General features: G+C 39.1%; 1 protein-coding gene across 3 annotated transcripts; it reads left to right on the top strand.

Annotated features, from left to right (window-relative positions):
* The first annotated feature begins 519 nt into the window (after positions 1–519).
* ano10a (anoctamin 10a) lies at positions 520–25,872 on the top strand. Of its 3 annotated transcripts, XM_058398132.1 has the most exons (15): positions 520–737; positions 1,546–1,696; positions 2,705–2,896; positions 3,068–3,202; positions 3,404–3,523; positions 3,709–4,042; positions 4,724–4,959; positions 5,239–5,294; positions 5,479–5,553; positions 5,873–6,055; positions 6,374–6,565; positions 7,344–7,472; positions 13,849–13,965; positions 14,635–14,648; positions 21,704–25,872. In XM_058398132.1, exons 2-15 carry the CDS (start codon positions 1,558–1,560, stop codon positions 21,756–21,758), a joined length of 1,977 nt encoding a protein of 658 aa, XP_058254115.1. In that variant the 5' UTR covers positions 520–737; positions 1,546–1,557; the 3' UTR covers positions 21,759–25,872. The 3 variants fall into 3 exon arrangements, with proteins under 3 accessions (XP_058254115.1, XP_058254113.1, XP_058254114.1); XM_058398130.1 differs by lacking the exon at positions 14,635–14,648 and having other exon boundaries at positions 523–737; XM_058398131.1 differs by lacking the exons at positions 520–737; positions 14,635–14,648 and adding an exon at positions 819–1,203.
* The last annotated feature ends 3 nt before the right edge of the window (positions 25,873–25,875 follow it).

Genomic DNA, 25,875 nt, shown 5'->3' with positions numbered 1-25,875 from the left:
TTAATGCCCTCTCTAGTGCACTCCTGTATAGAAAAGGAAACGAGTTGCAATGCAGCCATAATCAGCGCTTTACCACGCTTAACCCAGTAGAGTTTACTCACAAAAATACCAAAATAGCTGTTTGATTTCAGAAAAAAAGATTCTTGTTGTACAAGTATGTTATAAAGTTTGGGATCAACATACAAAATCAGATGACAAATAAGGTTAAGTAAAATGCAAATAGAAACATTTGATTTACAAATATTGTTTTTAGAGCTTAAAATATACTGATTAACCCTTTCAGACCAATTTTGATCCAGTGATGAAAAAACAGTAAACAAATCCCAACGTCTATTTTCTATTAATTTATTTTTTTTACTGAATTACATCAAATGTGGCCTGACAGCTGTAACACACCATGTTAACACATTCTGAATCACCTGTCCATATAGGGCTTATTAAGGTGTGTTACAGCTGTGTGTGTATATGTATGTGTATGTATGTGTGTGTGTGTGTGTGTTTATTACAGAGAGTGAGAGAGAGAGGTGGATAACTAAACACACCCCGAATCTCCACTTTCACTTCAGGTTTGTTGTGGATGACGTGGAGGGGCAGAAGCCGGGACACAGCGGCTGCTCCCTGGATCTTCCACACCCGGAAGTAGACAGTATTGGCTCGCCCTTTTCTATAAGTGTTGAAATAAATGCCTAGTTAAGCGGAACTGCTCCTGAATTGCCTCCGTGCATGCGTATCTCTCTGTAAGTAGCCAGTTAGCAAGCTAGCGAACTAGCACGTCGTTAGTTAGCCTGGGATTTAATTTCCATTTTTAAAAGCGTTTATTCAGTAAAAATCTTCAATAAAGTCATTTTGTGTGTAGTGACAGATATTAGGAGTTGTCACGTGACAGGAGATTAGGAAATTTCACAGCTATCGTTATACTTCTGTTTGCAAGCATTGCCTGTTCGCCCCTCCCTGTCCTGTCATGTAGTACAGTCGTTTATTTATATCTGCATATTTCAACCCGACTGAATACATAACAAGTAACTTGTCGTTATATTTGTGTATTGTATTGTGCTATACGTGTAGATTTTAGGTCTATAAATGACTGTGACTAGTTGACTTTTAGCATGGGTCAGTGTTTACATTGTGTGAGTCGCACAGGCGCGAGACTCTTCACGGCGCTCCTTTACACTGAATGTGACTGGACTAGTTTGCCTCGTTGAGGTGTTTAAAAACATTCTTTTATCAAATGCCTGTATTTTTGTGTGTAGAAATGACAAAAATAATTGACAGGAAAGTATATATTTATAAACACCTGGAATGTTTACATATATGAATTGACACTAGTGTAAAGGTTTGGTGGAAGACATTTGCAAACCTCCATCTTGTGTTTTCACGAGCCATTAAAAGTGGTTCAAATATGGCACATTTATTTGAATATTCTGTTTCAGTGGGCTTTTACTGAGCTGTACACCAGTATTAGTCGGTCAGATATTGTTCAGCACTTTTTTGAGTGTTTTTCTTTTCTTTTTTTTATGTGTATTGTCTCATCCTTATCTTGCACAGGGATCAGGGAAAATGCAAAACAGCTTGTCCATCTCTGACAGTGATGGTTCTTCATTTGTTCACTTGGTGGTACTGGAGCTGGCCAAAAACACCGAAGCGGAGGCCATCACATGGTTATTAAGCAGAATAAGAGACAAACAGAAAAATGGAGGTAAGATGCCAAATGTAAATGCACTTTATACTCCCAGTATGTTTGTATTTCTGGACTCATTGTGGTTTTCGGACTCTTTACAGTTTGCAGTGTTGCACTGTTTCTCTGTGGTGCTTGTTTAGCAAGAGTTACTGTACACAGAAAACAATGCATCATTCATGCTTAAAAGCTTCATATGTTGGCAGCATTTTGATAAAACTTGTAATAATCTATTTCTACGGTCAGCCATGGTCAGCATGGTCAGTACTACACCACACAAACCACCACCTCAGACAGAAAGTGCAGAAGACTTGCATACTTCATCATCTAATGAAAACAATGATCCTTTGAGGCAGGCAAAGAAGTAAATGTTGTCCAATATGGTCAGCAAGCCACATGGAGGCCCTGTAAAAATCCAGGATTCTAAAAATAAATAAACGTTACTAAAGATTCTGCATATAGCAAATCTACAGCTAAAAAAAGGTTATAAACAGACATAAAAGCCCACTCACTAAGCATATATTAAGCATATGCTGGCATTAGGTTTCTACATTAGGTTTTTTCATCTAATTTCATTGTCTGTACCGCTGATCCGATCTACCCTCGGGTCATGGGGTGCCTGTGCCTATCTCGGGCGTCATCGGGGATCAAGGCAGGATACACCCTGGACAGAGTGCCAACCCATCGCAGGGCACACACACAAACTCATTTACTCACGCAATCACACATCAAACACCCCATAATGCAAAATACAAAACTGGTCTGATAAATGGAACCAGAACAAGTGGTGCTTATAAAAATGGCCGCAAGTTTTATAGTGCAGACTTTGCTGAAATATCACTGTTTTATTTACATAGTTTGATTAAATTATGACCAATTGAGTAGCTGTAATGTTATACTGTTGATTTAATTTTGATTTGAAATTTTATGAAAGTTTTTGGGTTCACTAAGACATTACTGTAGTGTTGCATGATTGCTAATTAATTAATTGACACTTCATTAATGTATTTATTTATTTTTGTCATTTAGGAGCTGAGCTGCTGGTGGAGCAGCTGCCACTTGAAGGACAGCAAAAAGAGAATCCTAATATTTTTCTTGTGGGCTCCACCTGGCAGAGACTCCTGACTGGAGCAGAAGATATGGGACTTTTTAAGGAGTTCCATGATGGCACCATGCGAGGATTCACTAATGCCAACCGAGACAGTTTCAAAGAATTCCACGGTAAAGATGTCTGTTAGGCTGGGCTGATTTGGAAAATTCAGTATAATTTGTAGGGTGAAAATTTCTTCTAAAAATTCAGACATGTACATTTCAGTGAAATAATGAGGAAATGATAAGATTAAGTGTACTAAAAGTAGTGATTATAGCTGTTGTTTGTTGGTATTGTTTCAGGGGATGGTGATGGCTTCCTCAGTGTTGCAGAATGTCAGTACATAATCAAACACGAGCTGGACACTTTGAGAGCAAAGGATGAAACTCATGTCCCTGGATACCCTAAACTTCGGCTATACCCTGGAAAGTCAGTCAGTAAGTTAACCAGAAAGAGAGCATTTACACCAACACTTAGTTTGGATATAGCTGTAGTATACAAATTCCAGATTTATTTAGACTTTCTTATAGAAAAGAATGTCTGAGTATATGAAATATTAATTACTTTAGGATTATATTGGTAAAAAAAAAACTGTTAAACTGCTGTTTTTACGTGACTGCTTTTACATTTTTTTTCAGTCCGTAGGTTACAGTCCAAAGGAATTCTAGTTCAGTATTTCCCTGTCCATGATAAAGAAGAGTTAAAGAGGCTGTCTTCCGATTGGTACAAAAAGATCAAGCTGTCCTTTCAGCCACTGGGTGAGTCCATCTGTAGGTGAAGGGAAAGCTGACCGCTCCATCTTTCCGTGATTATATTCTGTTTTTCTGTTCATAAATATCTGTAAATGCTTTGCTAGCACCCTTAAAATGATACAAGTTTTCTTTATAAAATCCCTTGTGCTTTTCCCACACTAACCTAAATCTGTTTTTCCTCGATGATGCAGATGATATCAGGCATTATTTTGGAGAAGGTTTGGCACTCTACTTTGGTTTTCTTGAGTACTTCACATTTGCCCTGGTTCCAATGGCCCTGATCGGCATCCCCTACTACCTCTTCGATTGGGAGGACTATGATAAATATGTTCTCTTTGCTGTCTTCAACTTGGTCTGGTCCACTGTCTTTCTGGAGGTGTGGAAGAGATGCAGTGCACAGTTGGCTTATGGATGGGGAACGCTGAGTCGCAAGAAAGCGTTTGAAGAACCACGGCCGGGATTTCATGGCGTTCTGGGACTTAATCCCGTAACAGGCCGTGAGGAGCCCACCTACTCTCACGCCAAGTATGTATATAAACATGACAACAGATGTTATTTTTAAAGGTCTAATTGAAAATAAAGTTACTTAATCACACTGTAAGGTTGTGCCCAAATGATGTATTATACACTGTACACTTACATGATTCACTATGCACTCTAGTGTATGATTTTAAGGGTGATAACCATCTCCGAAAATTGTTTTTTTTTTCTAATCAGAAATATAAGCCATTTGCCAATCGATGGTAAACAAGATCAGTCATCGAGATCAAACACACCTAATGAGATGCCGCTAGCGCTTTTTAAGCAAAATACGTTAAAATATAAATCGCACAATGTGGGCTAATTTAAAAGACTTTTTTTTGAGATGTTGTCAGCCATTTCAAAATATTTTCTAATACATCATCAGCGCCTGGTAAATGCACTGGCATAATCTGGGTACTCGAAGTGCACTTGTTCTTGGTGGAATGCACTACTCACACTATTTATACTACAAAATTATGTAGAATAGTGAATTTGTGATTTAAGACACAACTTTAGATTCAAAGTCGGAAACTATTTGTGCCCATACAGTAAATCTACAGATTTGACTACAGGAAACTGGGGGGAGAGGGAGAGAGGGAGGGGGGTTGCAGGATGCCTAAGAATATGGATTTGTTATAGATGATGATGATGATGATAATGATGTGCTTATTTGTCCCTCCACAGACGGCAGATGAGGATATATCTGGTGTCTCTCCCCTTTGTGTTGCTGTGCCTGTACATCTCTCTACATGTGATGATGATCTACTTTAGCATGGAGACCTGGGCACTGAGCATTTATGATGAAGATCCAAACTTACTGACAAGTGTGCTGCTCTTCATACCAAGTATCATCTATGCAGTGGTCATTGAACTCATGAACCTGTTATACCGCTACGCAGCCGAGTTTCTCACAAACTGGGGTGAGTGTGCAGAAATACGTAACCGCAGTGTGTACGGATAAAGACCTAAACACTTTACACTGAAGTAAGCAGATTAAAAGTCTTGGGGTGAGTGTGTGAATCATAGGGAATGTCATACAATTTCTGATTTATTTTTTGCATTTACAAATTTAGTTCTTGTTCATAGTTCTGTAAGTGCTTTAAGAAACCCTGATTGAGGCACTTGAGAATATTACAGCTTTTGATTTTATATACTGCAGTGCTAGATATTTTCTGTCCTCTCATCTGCCCTATGTTTAGAAAACCACAGGCTAGAATCATCCTTCCAGAATCACCTGGTCCTGAAAGTGTTAGTGGTGAGTTTTTAACATTTTCCCCCAGAGATATTTCTATTCTATATCTAGGACTGACCATTGATGCTGATTATATTATTTATAGATTTGATTATTTATAGAGTTATTGCTTTATTAATAATTACTATTAATAAATTAATTACTATTTTGTTTACAATTATAGATGCTCTTTTTTTTTTTTTAACAGTTCAACTTTATCAACTGTTTTGCTTCTTTATTCTACATTGCCTTTGTAATGCAAGATATGGCACTGCTTCGACACGTGAGTAATAATGCGAACATTTGTATATTATTTACTTCATTAAAACAGGGTTTTCCCTCTGCTACTGATTTTATACAATTATTGTATAATTTTGTTGTCCACAAAACCATGTTCCAGTTGCATCTAGGGATAAAGTTCAGTTCACACTACTGTTATTTGTATTGCACGAATATGTTTAAACTATTTTTTTTTTTAAATCTCTCCCTGTTGGAAATTGGTGTCAATATGTAGTGTTTTCTTCAGTCTGTAATTCATGCCAAATGATACCGCAGAGCAATGCAGCTTAAAGTGGCTCTTGTGTGGGTTTTTTGTGCTTCAGAGTCTTGCCACTCTGCTCATCACATCTCAAATCCTGAACCAAGTGATGGAAGCCTTCCTGCCGTACTGGCTGCAGAGGAGACGTAATAAGAAGGTCCATAAGAGAGTGAGGAGGGTGATGGGAGATCAGGAGCTTCCCATGGTGGAGCAGGTTCAGCTGGAGCGTGACATGAATACATACCTGGTGAGCCTATAGAAGCCAACAGGGAGCTTAAGAAGTTTATGAAATCATTTTCATTTTGAATGCTCACTCTCAATAAATGTTTTGTTCATATAAAACTTTTTAAAAGAGCACTTAAACAAATCAGTGACAGTCAGAAATACTGATTACTATGTGAGACTAAAAACCGTTGGCCAAAGTGTGGGACACTGAAAATTTGGTTATTTTTTTTATGATGGAATCTAGCCTGTGGATAATCCATATGATTTTTCTGAGTGTAACGAAAGACCATATTGTTTCTGTTTCACAAAGAACTGTCCTTACTGTATGTCTATACGTCAGGGCACATTTGATGATTATCTGGAGCAGTTCTTACTGTTTGGTTACGTCAGTCTGTTTTCCTGCGTGTATCCTCTGGCTGCTGTGCTGGTGGTGCTCAACAACGTCACAGAGGTCTATTCCGACGCCTTTAAAATGTGTCACGTGTTCAAGCGGCCTTTCTCTGAGCCCGCGTCCGACATCGGAGTATGGCAGGTGAGGGGGGAGTGAATTACTTTAGTTTATGCTCTTTGTCTTATTCTAATATCTTATACTGCTAAGATACTCATAGATGATACAGCTTTATGAGAACTAGCTTCTTTTTGTCTATGACAAGTCTTTATTTTGTGGAATCTGAAGCGTATATAAAAAGAATAATAATGGGCAAATCTAAGCTGTGCTGGATCAGTGTTATTTACCAGGCACTGACGCTGTATGAGAATGGCTGACATCCCTCCTGTGGTCAAGAAATTAGCCCACCTTGAGTTATTTATTTTTCCACAATTTGAAATTTCATAAATTCACTGTAATCTGCTAAAGTCAGCAGCGTCAATTTATGTGCGTTTGACTTCCTTTGTCACTGATTGGGAAATGCCATTTTTCTGGTCAATTTGCTGTTCCATTTGAGACGATACTGCCCTTCTAAAATACATACACTAGACAGTGGAGTATATAGTACCTAGTGTAAATGCATAGTGTATAGTACGTCATTTGAGATGCAGCTGTAATCTTGTAATCTCACATAATTTTCTCTTCAGAATCCGAAAAATAAATATTTAAAAAAATAAATATTTCAGTAAACATATTGAAGATTTTTATTTCTTGTAACAGGAACAATTTTTAAACCCACAATCCTGGGAATTGAAATGTGTCAACACAACACAGACGGAAGTGTTGAATTCTGAGGAGGGTGATAATTTATTTATATTCTGCGCTAAGATCCTGAACTGTTTTTTTTTTTCTCTCTCTCCTCCTTTCTCACTCTCTGCTCCAGCTGGCGTTCGAGACCATGAGCATTATTGCCGTGTTCACCAACTGTGCCTTGATCGGTCTGTCTCCTCAAGTGCAGGCCTACTTCCCTGAGGCAGACACACAGCTTATCCTCACTGTTGTGGCTGTTGAGGTAATGCTTCTCTGTCCTCTCTGCCTTTTTTTTTTTTTTGGCCACCTCATGAAAATGTGTTGGGATCTGTACATCACTCAGCCATGGCATTTTAATTGTGCCATCAGGTGGTGCCAGTGAGCTGTTTTTTGTGTTTAACATGAGAGGTTGCTGAGGTTACTGGCTCTGGGTAAAGGCTGAGACTTTCTTCCAGTAATCTTGTTAGACTGAGATAATGCAGGCTATAGAGGCTTTGACTGTGTGACAGGAATTGAATAATGTACGCTATTTGCGTGTGTGTGTGTGTGTGTGTGTGTGTGTGTGTGTGTGCGCTAACACTAGAAATCCAACCAAACAACTAGTCCACATGTGTTTGTCCCAGATTAACCTAACCCAGCTTTGCTTCTAGGCCCCAAGACACACCATAAGAATAACTGATTCCAGGAAAACACAAACACACACACACACACACACGGCTTTTCTGTGAGTTTTTTTTGTTTGACTATTTTATGTGACTTTAGAAAAGCATTTAATTAAGGCATTGCAGCATGTAAATAATGCACTGGGGTTCAAAAATAGATTTTTTTTTAAATCATCAATATATAGTGTGATTTATTATAGCTAATTCCAGCTGATCACTAATTAAATTATTATAAATGAATCATGAATTTATTTGTGTGTTAATGTTTATTTTAGATAAAACTGGTGAGGGATAATGGATGGTTAGTTCACTGCCATTTGCTTTTAGCTAGCTTTTTAAGGTTGCTGAATCTTCTTGGTGTAAGTGATCTTCATTCAGAGCAAGTCAACAGAATGTGTGTGTGTGTGTGTGTACCTGAGTGCTCTTAACCTTTAAAAACCTCAGTCTGCTACTTTGCCCTCATTCTGCAGCTTGTGCTCTGCCTCAGAGTGCGTCAGAGTGGATGTTCCTATCCAAGCTCCAGCTAGTCCAGTATACAGTATTCAGACAGTGTTAACCTCCACCTGTTCCCAGGTTACATCTCCGAGCCCTTGTCACACAATGACGTTGCCTAGACTCAGATCTTAATCCTTAAACTCGGAGCCCAGAGTTTGGCTTGGATGAGTGAAATTTTTTGTACATCATGAGCACAGATTCTCTGACTATTAAATCCTCCTCCCTGCCAATACTTAGCTTATCATAGACATATCAGAAAGTTTGTGTGACGCAAAGCAAGCCAGTGTGTGTGTGTGTGTGTGTGTGTGTGTGTGTGTGTGTGTGTGTGTGCAATGATTCACATGCTCATCTAACAGCAGGGGCACGTTCTCTCTCTCTCTCTCTCTCTCTCTCTCTCTCTCTCTGTGTTATCCTCCACTCTCCCTGGCTCCGTCTGTCTCTGTTGTCTCTCTTAGTCCATTATGATTAGCGAAGGGAAATAAAATGCAGCAGATGATCAGCATTCAGGCGCTGTGGATGTGTCTCAATTTCAGTTTGGTTTTCAATATGGTAGACAATACTACTGTTATTTACACAATGCACAACACTATGGACTGTATTATTATCAGTCCTGTGTATCATCTCTTTAATGGATATTACAAGTCAAACCCAAGTTTACACCTTGTTTGTAAAAATGAATACAGTGTGAAGCTGAACTAGAGGCTAAAACTGATTTAATTACTGACTGCCTAAAGTTTTCAAAAGAAGAAGCTCAAGTTTGCTTTGCCTTTTCCTGCATTGTCATGGACTCACAAGGGAATGTTTTGGAGACGTCACTGTGTGTCATCCTTGATTTGTTGGAGCCGAAACGGTTGCCTATTTTTGGGCCATTCGATACGCAGGTTATTACATGAAGGCATGCCTCAGAGAGCAGTAACCAGGCAACAGTGTAGCCACGGCGACAGGAGAGGGCTGAGGATCAGGAGTAATTGAAAGACTTGATGGCAGCAGGGCAAAGCTGGGCCTTTTACACAAAAAAAGACTGTGCCTTGCTATGCTCGCAGGAACACTGTTACGTAATGGATAGGGTTATGAGTCAAGTAGCATTTGTAGCACCTTAACTTTTTTTCATGAATTATGATTTGAATGTTAAAATTACAAAACTGATATCATTTCATATCACTTAGGATTTGTCCAGAAATTGCAGCTGTATTCACATACTGGCAGTATAGTGTTCCTCATACTGGCAGAGTTTTTTTTATATATTGGCACCATTTGGATTTCAGGTTGTCTGATTTGTCTGTGGCCGTGTCTATGTCAGTAAGAAAGTTAAAAAGTGAACCAGAATACATGTGGGTGTTTGTGGATATGAAACAGCCTAGACTTGCAGTGATAACACACGCTTTAACAGGCTTAAACATGGCTGTCTGACTGCAGCCTCAGTTCTCTCGCCTGATTCACTACACATTTCTGACATCTTGAAAGATCAGATCAGACTAGCTGCCTTGCCCCATCTCTCTCTCTCTATCACGCTCTCACTTTCTCTTGTTTCACTCAAGTCTGAAAACAACATGCCAGAAAGTGACAGCTAGTTTGGAAGCACAGCAAACGCTCTCTAACGCAGGCTATTCTGTCTTATTTTGTCTGTAGGTCTCCTATCACCTTCCCCGTGTGTGTTCTGCTCTAACACATGCATTGATTTTTCCCAACTGTTCCTGGTTGAATGCTTTCGTCATCTGTCCCTGCTTTAGTATATGACAAACTTTATTGTTTATCTGTTCTGAAGATGTTAAATTTCATAGAAATACAAATTGAAGAGGAAATAGGAATATTAGGGTATCTTTGGCATGGAGTAGAATGGAAGAGCAATTTATTGACCATTTTTGAAATATATGTGGTTGTATTTTTGTCTGTGTGCACGAAAAAAAAAGCTAATAATGCATTTCTAAATTGTAAACTGTAATAATTTACACGTGTATGTTTTGCTGAGTAAACTATCCTGGCTTTAATTCTGTAATGGAACAGGATACAAAGTGCTGTGTTTTTAATTGATGCAGCACTATATAAGAAATTTGCCAAATAGCATTTGAAGCACTGATTCTTTGAGATATAGTAATAGATAAATACAGTTAGAATGTTCTGTAAAAAACTGCTGGATGAAGTTAGACTTAGCATCTACATGGGCAAACATGACAACAATGTTCTGCATAGAGGAATGTGTTAATGGACATGTGTCTCTTTTAGCCATTATAAAGCTCAGGGCTTTATCTTCTTTACAGGAAGGTTCATCAAATATTAATTGTGTGGTGTTAATAATTTTGTAACCATGGTTTAGCAGAGAAATTACTGTACAAAACTATACAGCTTCACCATATTCACTCACGAACATTTTTACTAATTTGCATCTTTAAAATGATGAAACTTGGAGTTCCAGTTAAGCCACATTGGTTTTCTGCAGAGGATCATTAGGTAGTAGCTTGTCTAAGCACAAATCTGATTTGAGCATCGTAGCCTACTGTCTAAACATAGACCCGTGATCTCCAGATAAACCTCATCTCAGACTCAATTTCACTCCTCATGCATTTTGCTGTGCACTGATTATTCTGTCCATCTCTTTCTCCTCCTTGTTAGAAACCATGTACTACTCAGCACTGTGTTTTCTTCTAGTTCTAGTTTTGGGTTTAATGGCTGATGCTAAAATGTAAGATGTCTTACATTTGTGGTTGTAACAGCATTTAGTGCGATAGTAATATATTTACAATAATTATTACAATACATAATAATGTAGTGTATATAGGAATGTTAGATTGTTGTGATATATTGATGTCATTGAAGCATTACATTGCTGCATGATATTTAACTGCTCATCAGAGTTACATCCGTTGACCAAACTTCAGTGGATATTTGTATTCAGCCCCGATATCACTGAGATTTCATTGGTGATCTTCCGTACTCTTCACAAGAACATTAGAAACAAGTTCCACCCCTCATGTTACCTGTCTTAGTTGATTCAAATAAAAAAGCGAACTCTCTTCTTCCAGCATTATTGCATAGCTTCTGCATCCAAATAGGTCAGGCATGTCTGTGCATTTCATTTACCTTGGAAAGACGAGGTAAAGTATTCAGGTCATGTTGTGAGGAGACAAACACAATACAGACATTCAGCATGGAGGCAAGCAGCAATTTTACAAATGTAATATATCATTTTTCACAGTATATCAAATGTCCTCAAATATTCTGTACAAAATATTCCAGTGGGCTGCAGAGTTATAGTTTTGGGCTCAAGTATTATGTTATTGTTATAAGTTTTTATAACTTTCATAATGATCTCTGACACTTGACTGTTTTTTAATTGCATGATTTAGACGGTTTTCACACTGCGCACATTTGCTACGGTTCGATTCCGAGTGTGATTGTTCCCAGCTCCCCCCTGCAGTGTTGGTCTGGCTTTATACTCACTTGATTCTTTCAATTTGTGTTCATCTTACATCAGTACAAATGCACATGGAGAACACGATGCAGCTCACTGTATTTTTAAAAAAAATTTTTTTATTATTATTATTATTTTGGTGCAAATATGCACAGAATGCACCTCATCTCTTCTTTGTCCCACAACGTTCCCCTGCCAAGGTGGAGACTAATCACGTTATTTCACTTCCTGAGCAAGCGGGAACCTGAGTCTGAGCTTCATTCACGTTTCCAGGAATCGTTCCCAGTTCCAGCACAACTGCTTTCACATTTCTCACCAATGTTTCATGTGAACTGTGCTCTGTGCTTTAGACTAAACTGTCAGTGTGAAAGTCTCTTTTTCAGGAGCACCTGAATGTGAGAAACAGTCATGTTTGATCAGGATTGCAGTGCAACACCGCTGCATACATTTAGCCAAATTTAGCCATAGTTTTATATTCGAAAGCTGCCTGTAGTGTATGTCACAGTCATTCTCAGTGAAGGTGACATGTACTTGAGTTTGCTCCCTTGGGGTTAGACAATAGGATATGATGATGGGTTTCATTCTAGCTGATAAGATTGTTCCTCGGTCTTCCTGTCCTCTGACCAGCTTGCTCTGTAGATGCTGAAGCGTAACAGACCCTGGACCCTGTGCTCGCTCATTGTCAGGACTCAGGAATACATTATCACCGTCACATACAGAACTGCTGAAAAATATTACACACGCTCAACACGATCCAATGCTTTCTTTGTGTCTTTAAATGGGAATGGTTTTCTTTTGATGAATGTGAAACTTAAGCTGTGTGTGTGTGTCTGTGTGTGTTTTCTTCCACTTTGAAGTTTAGGTTAAGCCTGTTGAGTGATGTGATCTATCTGATTTGACATTTCTCACCTTTTCTCCATTTTACCCACCACCTGAGACCTTTCTTGCTGGATTATCTATTCAATAATATCAGCATTTTCAATCAAATCAAAAAAAAAAAAAAAAAAAAAAGTGTATATGAGCAGATCATTTTGAGGCAGCAACCAGATTCAAACATCTTTGTGGGTCCATACAGCCTGAGCTTTCAGTGCTACACAAATGCATTTCAAAAAAATCCTTCATTTCAGTATAAATTCCCCATTTTCGGGGCTTTTATTAGGCACAGAGAGGCTGAGAGAGTCATTTTCTCATCCACATCTAATCAGTGGATCTCTGGATGAGCGCATGATGAGCGTGTGACTTAAAATGGTCCCCTGTGATGAGAGAGAGAGAGAGCTGTGGTGCTCCTAAATGTGTACACCTTTGTCAAAAAATATAGCATCAAACACAAAGCCTGTTGAATTCAGTCTGTACGTCTTCACCACCTATTTTACGTCTATGCCACTTTACATGGAGTCACATCTCACAGAGCTGAAATCAATGCCTACTTGTGATTCAAGTCAGTCTTTAAAAAAAATAAAAATAAAGATTGAGTCACATCAGGTGTGTGATTCAGGGATTGATAGTGAAATTTCCTAGTGTAGAGACTAAAATATATTAAGAAAACAAAATGTTTTGGAGTGCAAAGACGAGATGGGAGACGTACATTTTGGTACAGATAATCTTTATTATTGTTATACTTTTTAAACTATAAATAATGTTATATATCAAAGCACTATATGGTATTAGGATATTGTGTATATTTTTTTTTTTAGTATGTCCTGTTCTAGCTTCAGAGTTATTGGTAGTAATTGATAGAATAAATATGTTCATTATGTAAAAAAAAACAACCCTGATGTAAAACATCATCCAACATGAATGACTGTTTACTCTACTGGAAATATGTTCTCTCTCTTTATCTGTAGCTACCTGACAGTCCAGAATTTTTTAGTGATGAGCAGGAGTAGATCATTTACCGCTTTGGAATGCAGATTAGGACAGGGGCTCACACACAATGCATCAAATATGCATGTTCTGATATTTATGTATAAATAAGAGCCTTTGGGGAAGTTTAAAAGCTGAAAGTGAGAATAATTTTGGTAAACTCTTTTCCTGATATCTCTCTCTCTCTCTTTCTTTTTTTTTTATTGCAGCATGTCCTCCTGGCCTTCAAGTTTATCCTGGCCTTCATTATTCCAGACGTGCCCAAGCACATCCGGATCAAGCTTGCCAAGCTGGAGTTTGAGTCTCTGGAAGCTCTGAAGAAAAAGGTAAACACTTACATATGTTTGTGTGTGTATGCGTGTAATCGTTAGCACAGTATATCCTCCAAATAGCTGAGAAATGTCTGATTATGCCTCCAGGGCATATATTAGTGCACATATTGTTGACACTGTGTCAGTAGTGCAGTAGACTCAAAATGCACAGGTGCTGCGGACCAGGAGAACAGCAACAATCCCACATTACCAAGTGATCCATAGAGAACATGTATACTGAAGCATACAACAGACAATTGTGTGTGTGTGTGTGTGTGTGAATGATAATGTGCCTAAGCTTTGGCAGATGTTTATCACCCTGAATACAGAAGCAGGCACACACTGCCATGCATGTGCACTGGCTCATGTTTATAGACATGTTCAGATCCTTTCTGGGAGAATGTTTTATTTTCCTTAGTGGCAAATTTTGTTTCAAAGAACTGGACTTTCAGCAGTTACACAGAATTCCTGTGACCTTGCTATAAAAAACATAACCAAGCACAAGACTAATAGTATTAATGAGCAAATGGCTCATTAATATAAATGAACATAGCATCATCAATTATAAATCATAAACATGTATTGTGATACTTCCATACAGACAATTATGTACAACTTTGCTGTGCTTAGTGCTTCAGAAATCTGCCACATTTCAGCTCTCTCTCTGTCTTTGGTTTTGTGCAGAAAGCTCTTACTCGGTAAGTCTGTTTTTGGCAGCTGCATGATGGTGTGTGCCAATTAATGGACATGAACAGCTGCCAAACTCTAATCTCTACTGTAGACCCTCTCAGTAACAGCAGATGTGTGGTGCTGTGGTCATTTGCCTATAAGTGTGATGTAGGTTAATGTGCTGAAACACAATGCATTTACTGACTTGATGTTTTTATTTTTTAACTAAAGGACACATTAATAGTATTAATAAATAATTCTATTAATCAGTAAAGCTCCTTAATCATGAGAGACTTTAGTTATCCCGATCATATAGAGTCTTGGTGATCATCATCATGATGGAGAACTCGTATTTTTAATCATGTAGGTCCTCAGATGTTGTTCTCTGAGGAAGTCTTTGTAATATTTAGTTCTTGAGGACAGATAGATGTTCAGTTAATCTGTCCAGCTTCAACCGTCTATGGAACGAGCCCTGAATCAGCACCGTGACCTGATTACTTTGGTGGAAAAATGGAAAGTGGAATATAAACAGCACAAGTGTCTGACGCAGTATGTGAAGCACTCGGTGGAGAGATAGCGGCGTAAACACAAACAAAAGGAAATAGCTTTCACGAGCAGAAAGGAAGAAAGGTGTGACTACTGTGGAAGGCGCTCTGCCTGAGCTTCATGTGGCTAACATTTGTTTTAATTTAGGCAGAGTAGCAGGTTGTAAACTACTTATTGAATATATTGATTAGGTTTCAGGATGATGGAGGATGTGATATTTCTAAGTTTCCCTTTTGCTCTCCTTTTTTCGCGAACTCTGTCTCCGGCTCTGCTTCTCATGCTGCTTTATCACAATGATAGACACGGCCTAATAGTCTCAGCAGAGTCGACTGCAAGCGTTTATAGTGCAAACTTTACAGAATCGCAAATTCTTGGCCATGGGCCCTAACAGCAGAGAGTGTATAAAACAGACTCGCAGACTTCTGGCCTCATTATCCAGAATTGTCCTGCAATATTGGATTAAGACTTTAATTGGAGTTGGTGATTCAGGGTTCACTCAGTGTGGGCGCATGGTGCACTGACTCTATATTATTAGTGCTGAGCTAGGATTATGTGCCACTTAGCATTTAGCTATAAAGTACCAGCATGTGGCTATTGAGTCCAGCTGTTTTCCATGTGTTCAGCAGCTTGTAAGGGTGTAGACGGCTGACTGCAGGGGATAAGGGGGACAGGTCCTCGGGAGTCAAAGGGAAAGCTGAAAATAGTAAACACTCTTGGGAGTGGTGGAAATCCCCTGTTCACAGCCAGCACTGGAAGGCAACCTGCCGCTTGGAGGTGAGCTGCAGGACAAAGCCGTGTTTGGCTCAAACTGCTGCTTAAGTTACAGCACATGTGAACATGCTGTACTTTTTTTAAATGTCTGTGGTTACCTATTAGAGCCTTTAGTGATATAATATTATGGTGATCTAAGACTGGAGTGTCCACACCCTGGCTTTATTGACTGTTTGATATAATGTCAGTGTTTAATTTTCCTTCTTCTTCTTATCGTACAGTATACAATATTTATGATTGCACTTAACTTCAAAAACATGTTTTAAAAGTTTCAGCAGTCTAGTGCTGAGGCCAAATCTATGCAAAATTGGTTGCCATTTTGTAATATCGTCTAAAACATGGAAAGTAACCAATGTCCATTTTAAATCCCACAATGCACATCTACAGTGGACAAACAATGGGTGCATTCCAAAACTGACTGATGCCTCCTTGGTTCCTCTAGAAATCAGAGTCTGTGCATCAATTCTCTAACTGCATCAAAAAAAATGAGGAAGCAGAAGACTTTCAGATCTTGGACGCACAAGTACTTTTTATTTTAGGAAGACTTTATGTTGGCATTAGGGATGCCACAATACTCAATATAATATTGAACTGTTCGTTACGACCTCCACGGTTCAATACGCGTATGTGAACCGCGGTTTTTCAGTTTTTCCATAAAACAATAATAACCATGTGTTTTATTACTCTCTGAACCTCCTGTTTGTGTTTGCCTGTACTGTATGTCTACGCGCTGAGACAGACGCACCTCCCCGCGAGTAAATATCCAATCAGTGAGCGCTAAAGTTAGGGGCCGTAACCATGCTTGCGATGCTGGTGTCAGATTTCACTCTAACCCTGGAGAGCGGTGAAGTGAGACAAATATGAGGAAGCAGCTCCGTCTTTCAAATCTGTCGTGTGGGAACATTTTGGATTTGTTGTTGACCATGATGGCGATGAAACAAAAATGCTAAACAAAAAAAAATGACTGTGTTTAAGCACTGTTCCACACGAGTTACATACTGACATGGAAATACTTCCAACATGACCACACATCTACAGCTCCATCACCCAGAGATATCAATGTGTGGAAGCAGGATGGCAGAGCAGGCAACACAGGAACCCAAAAAACAACAGTCCGTAGCTGACTCCTTCCAGCATTCAGACACAACTGGTTCCGAGAGACACAAAAAATAATTATAACATCATAATTGCTAAAGATTTGCAGCCGTTTCCTGTGATGTGGGCTTTCGGCAACTAAAAGTGCTCGAACTGCGTTAAACACTACCGACACGGCCTTTTTTTCCCGATCTCTATGAAAAAACGCGCAAAAAAATCTAAAACCAATTGGCTAAAGTGCAAAGCCTTGCTCTAATAACAGATAGTTGGACCTCGGGGGCAACAGAGTTGTCTCACCCTTACTGTTCATTACAGAGCGGATTGGGGAAAAAAGAGCGCAACTAAAACCAGTTTTTTTCTTCTTAACATACTTACTGTTCCTGTCACCTAAGCAAAGAATAATGGAAAAAAACTTTAATTTGCCAAGCCATCCGAACCAAACCAAAAACCACGGTTAAAAACCGCGGTACGTATTGAACTGTGGGTTAACTGTATTGTTGCATCCCTAGTTGGCATATAAAACAAGCCTAAAACGCCTAGTCTTGTTCAGGTGTTTAGGCATGTGATGTACACATGCTAATGTTTTAAATAAGTAATGAAAGTGACAGGTCCTGCTTATTCAAAGGAATATGATCAATGACAGGGTGTTGTAATGCTGTTAGCACAAATGTGTAAAGTGTTGTAGTCCAAAATGATTTGATTCCTTTTAGTTCACCGCAATTTACTAATATTTATCATGTCATATTAATTAGTATCAAGACATAATGCACTTTGTCTCTTTATAGGTTCGCTCAGTGTTCTAAAGCGTCCATGAAACATCTATTTAAAGATCTGTGAAGCAGCTATAAACAGTTCCCTCACGCTCTCTCTTTTTTTTTTTCGTCTCTTGGAGACACTTGTCATGTTACAGAGAAACTGAAAAGCACAAATTCCTCTGTCCTTTTTTTGGAAACCTTCACTCTCTTAACCGGGGGGGGAAACAATGGAATTTCCACCTGCTTTGGTTGTGTCCATGTTCATCATTGAATTTCTCTGGCATGTCACACTACACAGTGGTGGTTAAGAATTTGTAGTTTTTTATAATTATTCCAAGCATACTTGGGGCAATAAATTTAATAGAAATGTTCTTCAAAGTAAATGGTGATATGAAAACCCTATCTGCTCTCTGAGATGCCCCAAGCGCCTCTTCATAAGTGAAGGTGTTTTATTCAAGCACTAAAATTCTGTGAAGGTTAAAACATCTCACACTGAAAGCCAACAGTGTCCTGATTCATTTTATATCACACTTGAGGCCACAAAATAATTCATTTGCTTATACTGATTGAAGATGTTAGCTAAATTGATTGATACCAGTATACTGGTAAAAAGGGTAGAGACTGGTTCTAAAAAAGTTCTCCTTACAGAACGTTTCACCATATCATCAGTTACAGAATGTTTTGTGAGCATCTGCCATAGTGACACTAATGTGGAGCTGTGCTGTTACAGAAAAGACATCCACACCCAGCTTTGACTGATCAGATTTGAGAATTCATCACTGATTGGTCACTGCTCACTGTTAAGTTGCTTGTGATCGTGAGTTAGCTAGTATTGAGCTTATGTTTATGTGATGGAACAGGACTACTGAAGCAGAGTGTTGAGCAAACCTACGAAATGGTGCACAAATGCGTTTCCATACTAATTGTGTTCCCTGTAAAAGCGTTCTGTGTAATGCTCCGATTTTCCACGGTATGAAATTTCCATTCTTGGGGAAAAAAAAAAAACCTATGACACTCTAGCGACATGCTGCCTTGTGTTTGTGTTGGCACAATGGCAGAGTGCTCCGTGCTGAAGGTGCTGAATAAAAGCTGATGATGTCTGCTGCACTCTTTCATCACTGGGGAATTGTGTGTGAATAGCTTCCTGCCCTGCTGCGGAAAGTTAATCATGAAGCCCAATGATGGCTGATTGCTCCAATAACATCAGAGGATTTGTCAGATGATTTGTTTGCTTGTCTCAGAGTGAAGACGCATTTTCAGCACTTGTATATTCATTTCCACAATAGTTCAACAATTTACGGATGTTACAAATCTCAGAACGTTGAGTCATTTATAGGGCATTTCAGGGCAACACTAATTCATGCTGAGCCTTTCAGGTCCAGACACGTCACTCTAAAATTCAGAACGAACTGGGACAGCGTGTCGTCTAGAGCCCCCGCACATCAGGGATGTAGAGTGGAAAAAGCAGGGCACATCAGGTCAGTGGTAGCATACAGTTTGTCAGAAAGCGTATGCTCTTTAGCCTTGCGGTCCTGCTGGTGTAACCGAAAACGGACCGAGTAAAGCATCATCATCCAAAGCATGCTGTCGTGCCTCAAGCAGTAGATACGTCCTTCACTATCCTTTGACAGGAAACAAAGCCAGTGGTGCTGTCCTGACTGATTGAGAGTGAAATGAATCATGACAGTGAATTCACAGGCGGAAATTGCTGCCCAGCTCTAAGTACACTTACACAGCAGACTCAATAAACACTGTTTGTGCCGTGACATTTAACACACCACAGGAGCTGTGTTGTTGGTGTTCTAGGTCAGGGACAGTGATTGTAATGACAGGACAGATAGTGTAGGTAAGTACAGAACATTGTAGGTTCTTTTAAACAGTGCTTGAACTACAGAAGAGCATCAGCCAAAAAGGGAGCTGAATTCAGTAAGTGGTGTAATTTAAGGCATTTCTGAAATGTTATGGCACCATCTAGAAATGTGGAAAGCATTTAAAGTAATTGATTTTAACTTCAGTAGAAAGGAAAAAGAGAGGCTAGTGAGGGAATGACTGTTTATATCTGCTATAACATAAGTGAATTCATATATAAATATAACTATAGTGTTTAAAAAAACACTGTGGCTGTGCTGTTGTTAGAAAATAATAAACTCAGGCTGCTATTTGCTTGATGGCAAGATGGATGATGTATATTAGATCAGAGAGATTATTATTATTAATATATGAATGCATTCTGTAATGCTGTAGAAGGTGGAAAACATCAAATGTCCTAAAGTGTTGCAAAACCGGAGATAGGACCACGTCTTTTCCATCACACAGATGATTACATATGCCTCAGAAATGGAGAATGTGCACAATACCACAGTAGAATATCCAGTTTGTTTACTGTACTAATTTGCATGCTGAAGTAAAGGTTACATTATTTGAATCTAGGCAAACTTTGCAAGCCAGTTTTAGATCTTTATACTACATTTGATCAATGTTAATCTATTTGTTTCTTTTCTGTATTAAAAGAAAACAGCAGATGGTTGCATTGTTTCACATCGATGAGACTTGGTTCCAGAGAGACCAGAACATCACAGAGTTTTGATATTCAAACATATTCAAGATTGTCTCATTCTTAGCTTATTTTTTTTCACCCATCTTTCTAGAGCAGCTGCCTGAGCCATTCCTCTCCAGGATTTATCTATTTGCGATATTGCTCGTGTTAACTTAATTCATCGTGTGCCGCTCTACTATATTCACACAGAATCAATACTCAGCAATAATCATCAGCTCACAGCCTGTCATGCAAACACAGCATCTGCTGCAGCTTGGGTAGGACCTCTGGGAACGACTGCCATTGTTCTTTCTGCACTTCTTCATGAAACTTTGTTTAATGAAAAGTCAGCTTGAGTAATGGAATGGATTTAATCAGATGACTCATTATTCATTTTGGCTTCATGGGTAGAACGAGAAGAGGCTGGGAATGAAAATAAATACAGTTTATTTTCAGCCTTCTTCTGAAGATGAGATTCATTTTTTCCTATTGGTGTGTTTTAGTTTAAAGGTAGACTCGTTTAGTACGGTGACCTCTCTCTCTCTCTCTCACACACACACACACACACACACACACGCTAGGGTAGGTGCCTTACAGCTATTCCAATAATTGCTCATTTTAATACTTTGAAAAACAGCTACACGGTGATAGAAACATTGCTTCTAATAATCACCCTGTTGTGTTTCTGAGAAGCCTCCAAAACTCAGAGTGAACTCAAGGCTGCAAAACCAGTGTCAGCAATGCATGTACATTGATCCTCACTTCTGGCTTGAAAAGTTAATTGTACATAACACTCCTTCACTGAGCCTTAAACTTGCTCTGGGTTGCAGGCAGCAGAACTAATAGATTAACTGTAGCTCAGGCTCTGCCTCTCTGGGACATGTTTCTAATGGAAAGAAAGGCTGTCAATTTAAAAATAATTACATCTTGAAAATCTCCAGGCCTACTTTGTGAGATTTAACTCACTGATAAGGCGCAGTGCATTAGAGCTTTGGTTTCCTCCCTGTAAAGAGCATGTGATTTCAAATGTTCACCATACAGTTACTATTTTAAGGTGTTAACATGGCAGTGAGGTTTATTAGTGTTGGTGCTTGTTCCCACCACCATCACTTAAAAGTGTGAATCATTCAAGATCAGACTGTTCCGCAAAGTTCACAGATTGAAGCACTAAGATCAGCTTCTATATTCAGCTCCTGTTTCAGTCTGTATGCACGTGGAGTTTGGGGTTTTTTCCCCACCACCTCTAAAGCATGTTTTTAAAAAAAATAACACCCAAAACCCAGCATCATTAATAAGACAAACCGCTCACTTTGATTGCAGTCAGATCTGATTCTAAATGCAAGTTGCAGTATTAATACTTTGCTTGTTTTTGTATTTTCAGAAAATGCTGGAGGCAGCAGAGATATCCAAGACCAAAAAGTAACGAGGAGCAATGAGGCCGACTGTGGCACAGCTTCCGTTGAATCTGCCTCAGGTGTTTACATACCATGTATCCAATCAAGCATTACATATCACCTACCATGAATATGCACTCCTGACAACGTTCTTCATAAACACCGCTGACATCCAGCCCAAGCTGCAACTCCGTTACTGCATGTTAGCCAGAGCAACCTCAGTCTGAGCTTTTAATTAGGATTTTAATTATTTTTATTAGATGTTCATCGAGCTATCGGCCTCTAATAGCAATCATTGTGTGTGGAATTGGGTTATAAAAGAATTTCTAAACAGTTGTTCTGTGAGGCTGTTGTGTAAACTGTACTGAGCATGAATTGCACTAGTGTAAAATGGTTGTGTACTTGTGTCTGGGCCACTACAAGATTTATACACTCGTAACCCTTGTTGGAAGATATACGAGACTCTAAAAAAGTGACAGATTTTTGTACTGGAGATTCAAGATTTTTCTCGGAATTCTCCTGAGAACGTGACTGTGGATCAAGTTGAACATGGGGGATGATGGGGCTGTTGTTGGTTATCTGTATTTCACAGATTGTTTCTGCTCAGGATCTTGAGTTGAAGATAAATGTTCTGAATAACAGGCAGCATCTAAACGGTGTGTAGATCAAGTGGTTAAATCTAGATTTTACACACTATTAGAAAATCTTGAAAGCTAAAATTTGGAAGCCACTGTGATGATCATGATTGTTATTCCCTATTGTGGCCCAGGCATAAGCAGTTTTTTTGACATGTTCACAGCAGGGTAAATGATTTATGTTTTTTCTTGGCAATATGTGCATTTATTCTCCCACACACTCCTGTTCAACCAAAGACTGAGCAGTGCCTTTAATAACCATTATATCAGTTACTCATGTTACTGATGTGTGCACTGTACTTGAAGCCACTTTAACCTGAAAATAAATATCAAAACTATTAAAGTGATAAATGTCATATTGCATTCATCTACTCAAGTGTATTCAAAAGTTGGCTAAAGGTTATACACCCACCATCTGTTTTATTACAAACACATGTACATTCATGCAGTCTGTCAGTCAGGTGGCAGGAGCACAGTGCAGATGCAGGTCAAGAGCTTCAGTTCATTTTTACGTAAAACATCAGAATGGCAGAAAAATATGATGTCTGGCTTTTTACAATGACACTATTGCCAAAGGTTTTGGGATTCATTGAATTCAGGTGTTGTTTTTCAGGGGTTGGGCTTGGGCCCCTTAGTTCCAGTGAAAGGAACTCTTAATGCTTCAGCATACCAAGACATTTTGGACAATTTTATGCTCCCAACTTAGGGATGACCCCTTCTTGTTCCAACATGACTGTGCACCAGTGCACAAAACAAGGTCCATAAAGACATGGAAGAGCGAGTTTGGTGTGGAGGAACTTCATAGAGTCCTGACCTCAACCCGATAGAACACCTTTGGGATGAATTAGAGCGGAGACTGTGAGCCAGACCTTCTCCTCCAACATCAGTGCCTGACCTCACAAATGTGTTTCAAGAGGAATGGTCAAAAAGTCCCATAAACACACTCCTAAACCTTGTGGAAAGCCTTCCCAGAAGAGTTGAAGCTGGTACAGCTGCAAAGAGCAAGCCAACTCCATAATACATTCATGTGCATGTAAAGGCAGACGTCCCAGAACTTTTGGCAATAGAGTGTACCTCACAGAAAGTGAACAGTTCAATTAGAAAAACATTGTGTTGTCTTTACCTGTCCAGCATCTTGTCACAATTCTTGTTCTTGACTGGCAGGAGTGGAATCTGAAACTTCAAGGGTTGATGTGTTGTCCAGTTGTCCATCCAGTCTGACAACAATAATCATGTCAAGACATCACATTTTTTCCCCATTGGGACGTGAACATTAACTGAAGATTTGTGTCTGTATGATTTCCTGCATAGTGCTGGGGGTTTGGTGTACATGTGTTGCTATTGAATCGATGAGAGTACATTGATTAAACTGGTACAGTATAAGCTGGTTACATAAAGTTGTTCTCATATTTACTGGAAAAGCATGTTCCAGTTCATTTCCCATGTGACTAGGCCCCGCTACCTTATCTTCACCATTTTATTACACGTGGCAAGTTTCATCTGCACAGCTGTCATGACTTGTTTATGGTGTTTAAAATGTGCTATGTTTATTCATTTATGTGTAGTCATAGGTAACTTTTTATTTATCACGTAGGTGTCAGTCTTATACAATGCAAGCAAAGTAACACATGGCTCAGTCTTGTGGAAGCCATGCTTGAATACTGCAGCCAGGGTGATACTCAGACCTACGCTTCAGTGGCCACAGCATCAGGCCAGTGTGAAAGAGCATCAGGAAGTACAGGGCAGTGTTAAGTAAGACAGAGCTCATCCCCACCTCTCAGCATTTATTCACACTGTGTGGGAACACAGACAAGGTAGAACACACTGCATACACATGTCCAAATCTCTGATGGCCTTGGAAGGCACCAAGATACTCGAGAAATCTGGCAGCAGACGTTGGTAATAAATCAGTATAAGAAACCTTTCAACAGCTGCGTTTTGAGGGCTGCCACATCACGTCATGTTGCACTTCTCTGTGTGCGCTACATGTGCCAGTGCTAAACTCGCAGCAGGAGCGTTGCGCCCAGCGGGAACTCGGCTTAGGCTTTAGTAAGGGAGGGGGAAAAAACCTTCAGGGGACATGTTCACATACAACCTTAAGGTTAAAAGTAACTCCTACAGACAACGTAAATCAACAAGATGTCATGTATGCTGTGATGTAAACGTTCTCCAACTGCTTTTCTGCCTACTGTAGAGCTTTTACAACTGACTGCCGTCATACTGATTACTAGAGACAAGACACTTTTATACTTTACATGTTCAACTACAAAACCACGCTTACTCTCGGGTAGCTAGAGATCAAGAAAGCTGTTTCAAGATTATTTTACATAAAATCAGTATGAATATGTGAATTGGATGTTTATTACAGAGCTACATCATAATTCTTCAAGCACATTTAAATAGGATGTTTTATGAAATACTTCACTAGGAACTTTTAGCAGCACTTCAGAGAGGCTCTTTTCAAAGGATATGATATTTTTTGAGACTCGTGAAAAACTGATTTAACTGTAATATTGCTAGTTAAGCAGAGATGGAATTTGGCTACAAAAGCTTTCGTCAATCCATCCATTTTTCTGCCATTTATCCTACAGGGAGCCTCTGTATACCAGTGACACAGTGGAAAGGGTGCCAACACATCACAGTGCACAGTCTCTCTCTCACAATTTCACTAAGGATAATTTAGAGATACTAATTAGGTTATAACATGTTTGTAGACTAGTGAGGAAACCGGAGTATCTGGAGAAAATCCCTGAAGCACAGGGACAGCATGCGCACAGGGCAGAGGTGGGAATTGAACCCCTAGTACCAGAGGTATGAGGTAATGCATGCTTCATTACCACGCTGCCCCCTACTCAAGTTACTCAAGTAAGGTTTCAGTAGTTTAGCAAGACTACTGACACAATTAGTTGCACAAATACTAATGATTTTTGCTTTCTAAAGATTTCATCCTAACCTGTTGGTCATCAGGTTCCCCTGCAGCCACTGCAGATATCTCAGGGTTGCTGCTGTGACACATCAGCTCATACCATATACACTTAATAAAAGAAACACACAAACAAAGGCCACATTTAAAGACATCTTCCACAACATTTAATTTTTGGACGTTACCATAGCTATATATAACTTGTGAAGACAAGTTTCAACAACAGAACACTGAATCATTTTGCTTCTTTACTGTTGTTTTTCTTTAGAAGAAGTCAGTACACAATTTTGGTCCAGAAACATTTTGTGGCAGTTCTTTTCCTTTCGATGTCCATGGATCAGTTATGTTGAACATTCAACACATGCACATTATCATTTTACCTGTTTACATCAGCGCAGGACAAAGTCTGAGACCAACATTATGAATATAGCACTGTTTTCTTTTTCAACATTGCTAAACTTACTGGAGACACTCACGACTAGTAAAGCTATATTACAGCTACGAACCAGACGGCTGACGCTGCGGTTTTACAGAGTGTGCACTCTATTTACATCTTTATTTACAGACCCTATTGTTTAAAAAGTAAAACAAAACAAAAGAA

The sequence above is a fragment of the Hemibagrus wyckioides genome, linkage group LG01 (genome assembly GCF_019097595.1).
Source record: "Hemibagrus wyckioides isolate EC202008001 linkage group LG01, SWU_Hwy_1.0, whole genome shotgun sequence".
NCBI lineage: Eukaryota > Metazoa > Chordata > Actinopteri > Siluriformes > Bagridae > Hemibagrus > Hemibagrus wyckioides.
Note: the sequence above shows the minus strand (reverse complement) of the source record. Positions and strands in the feature narration are given on the sequence as shown.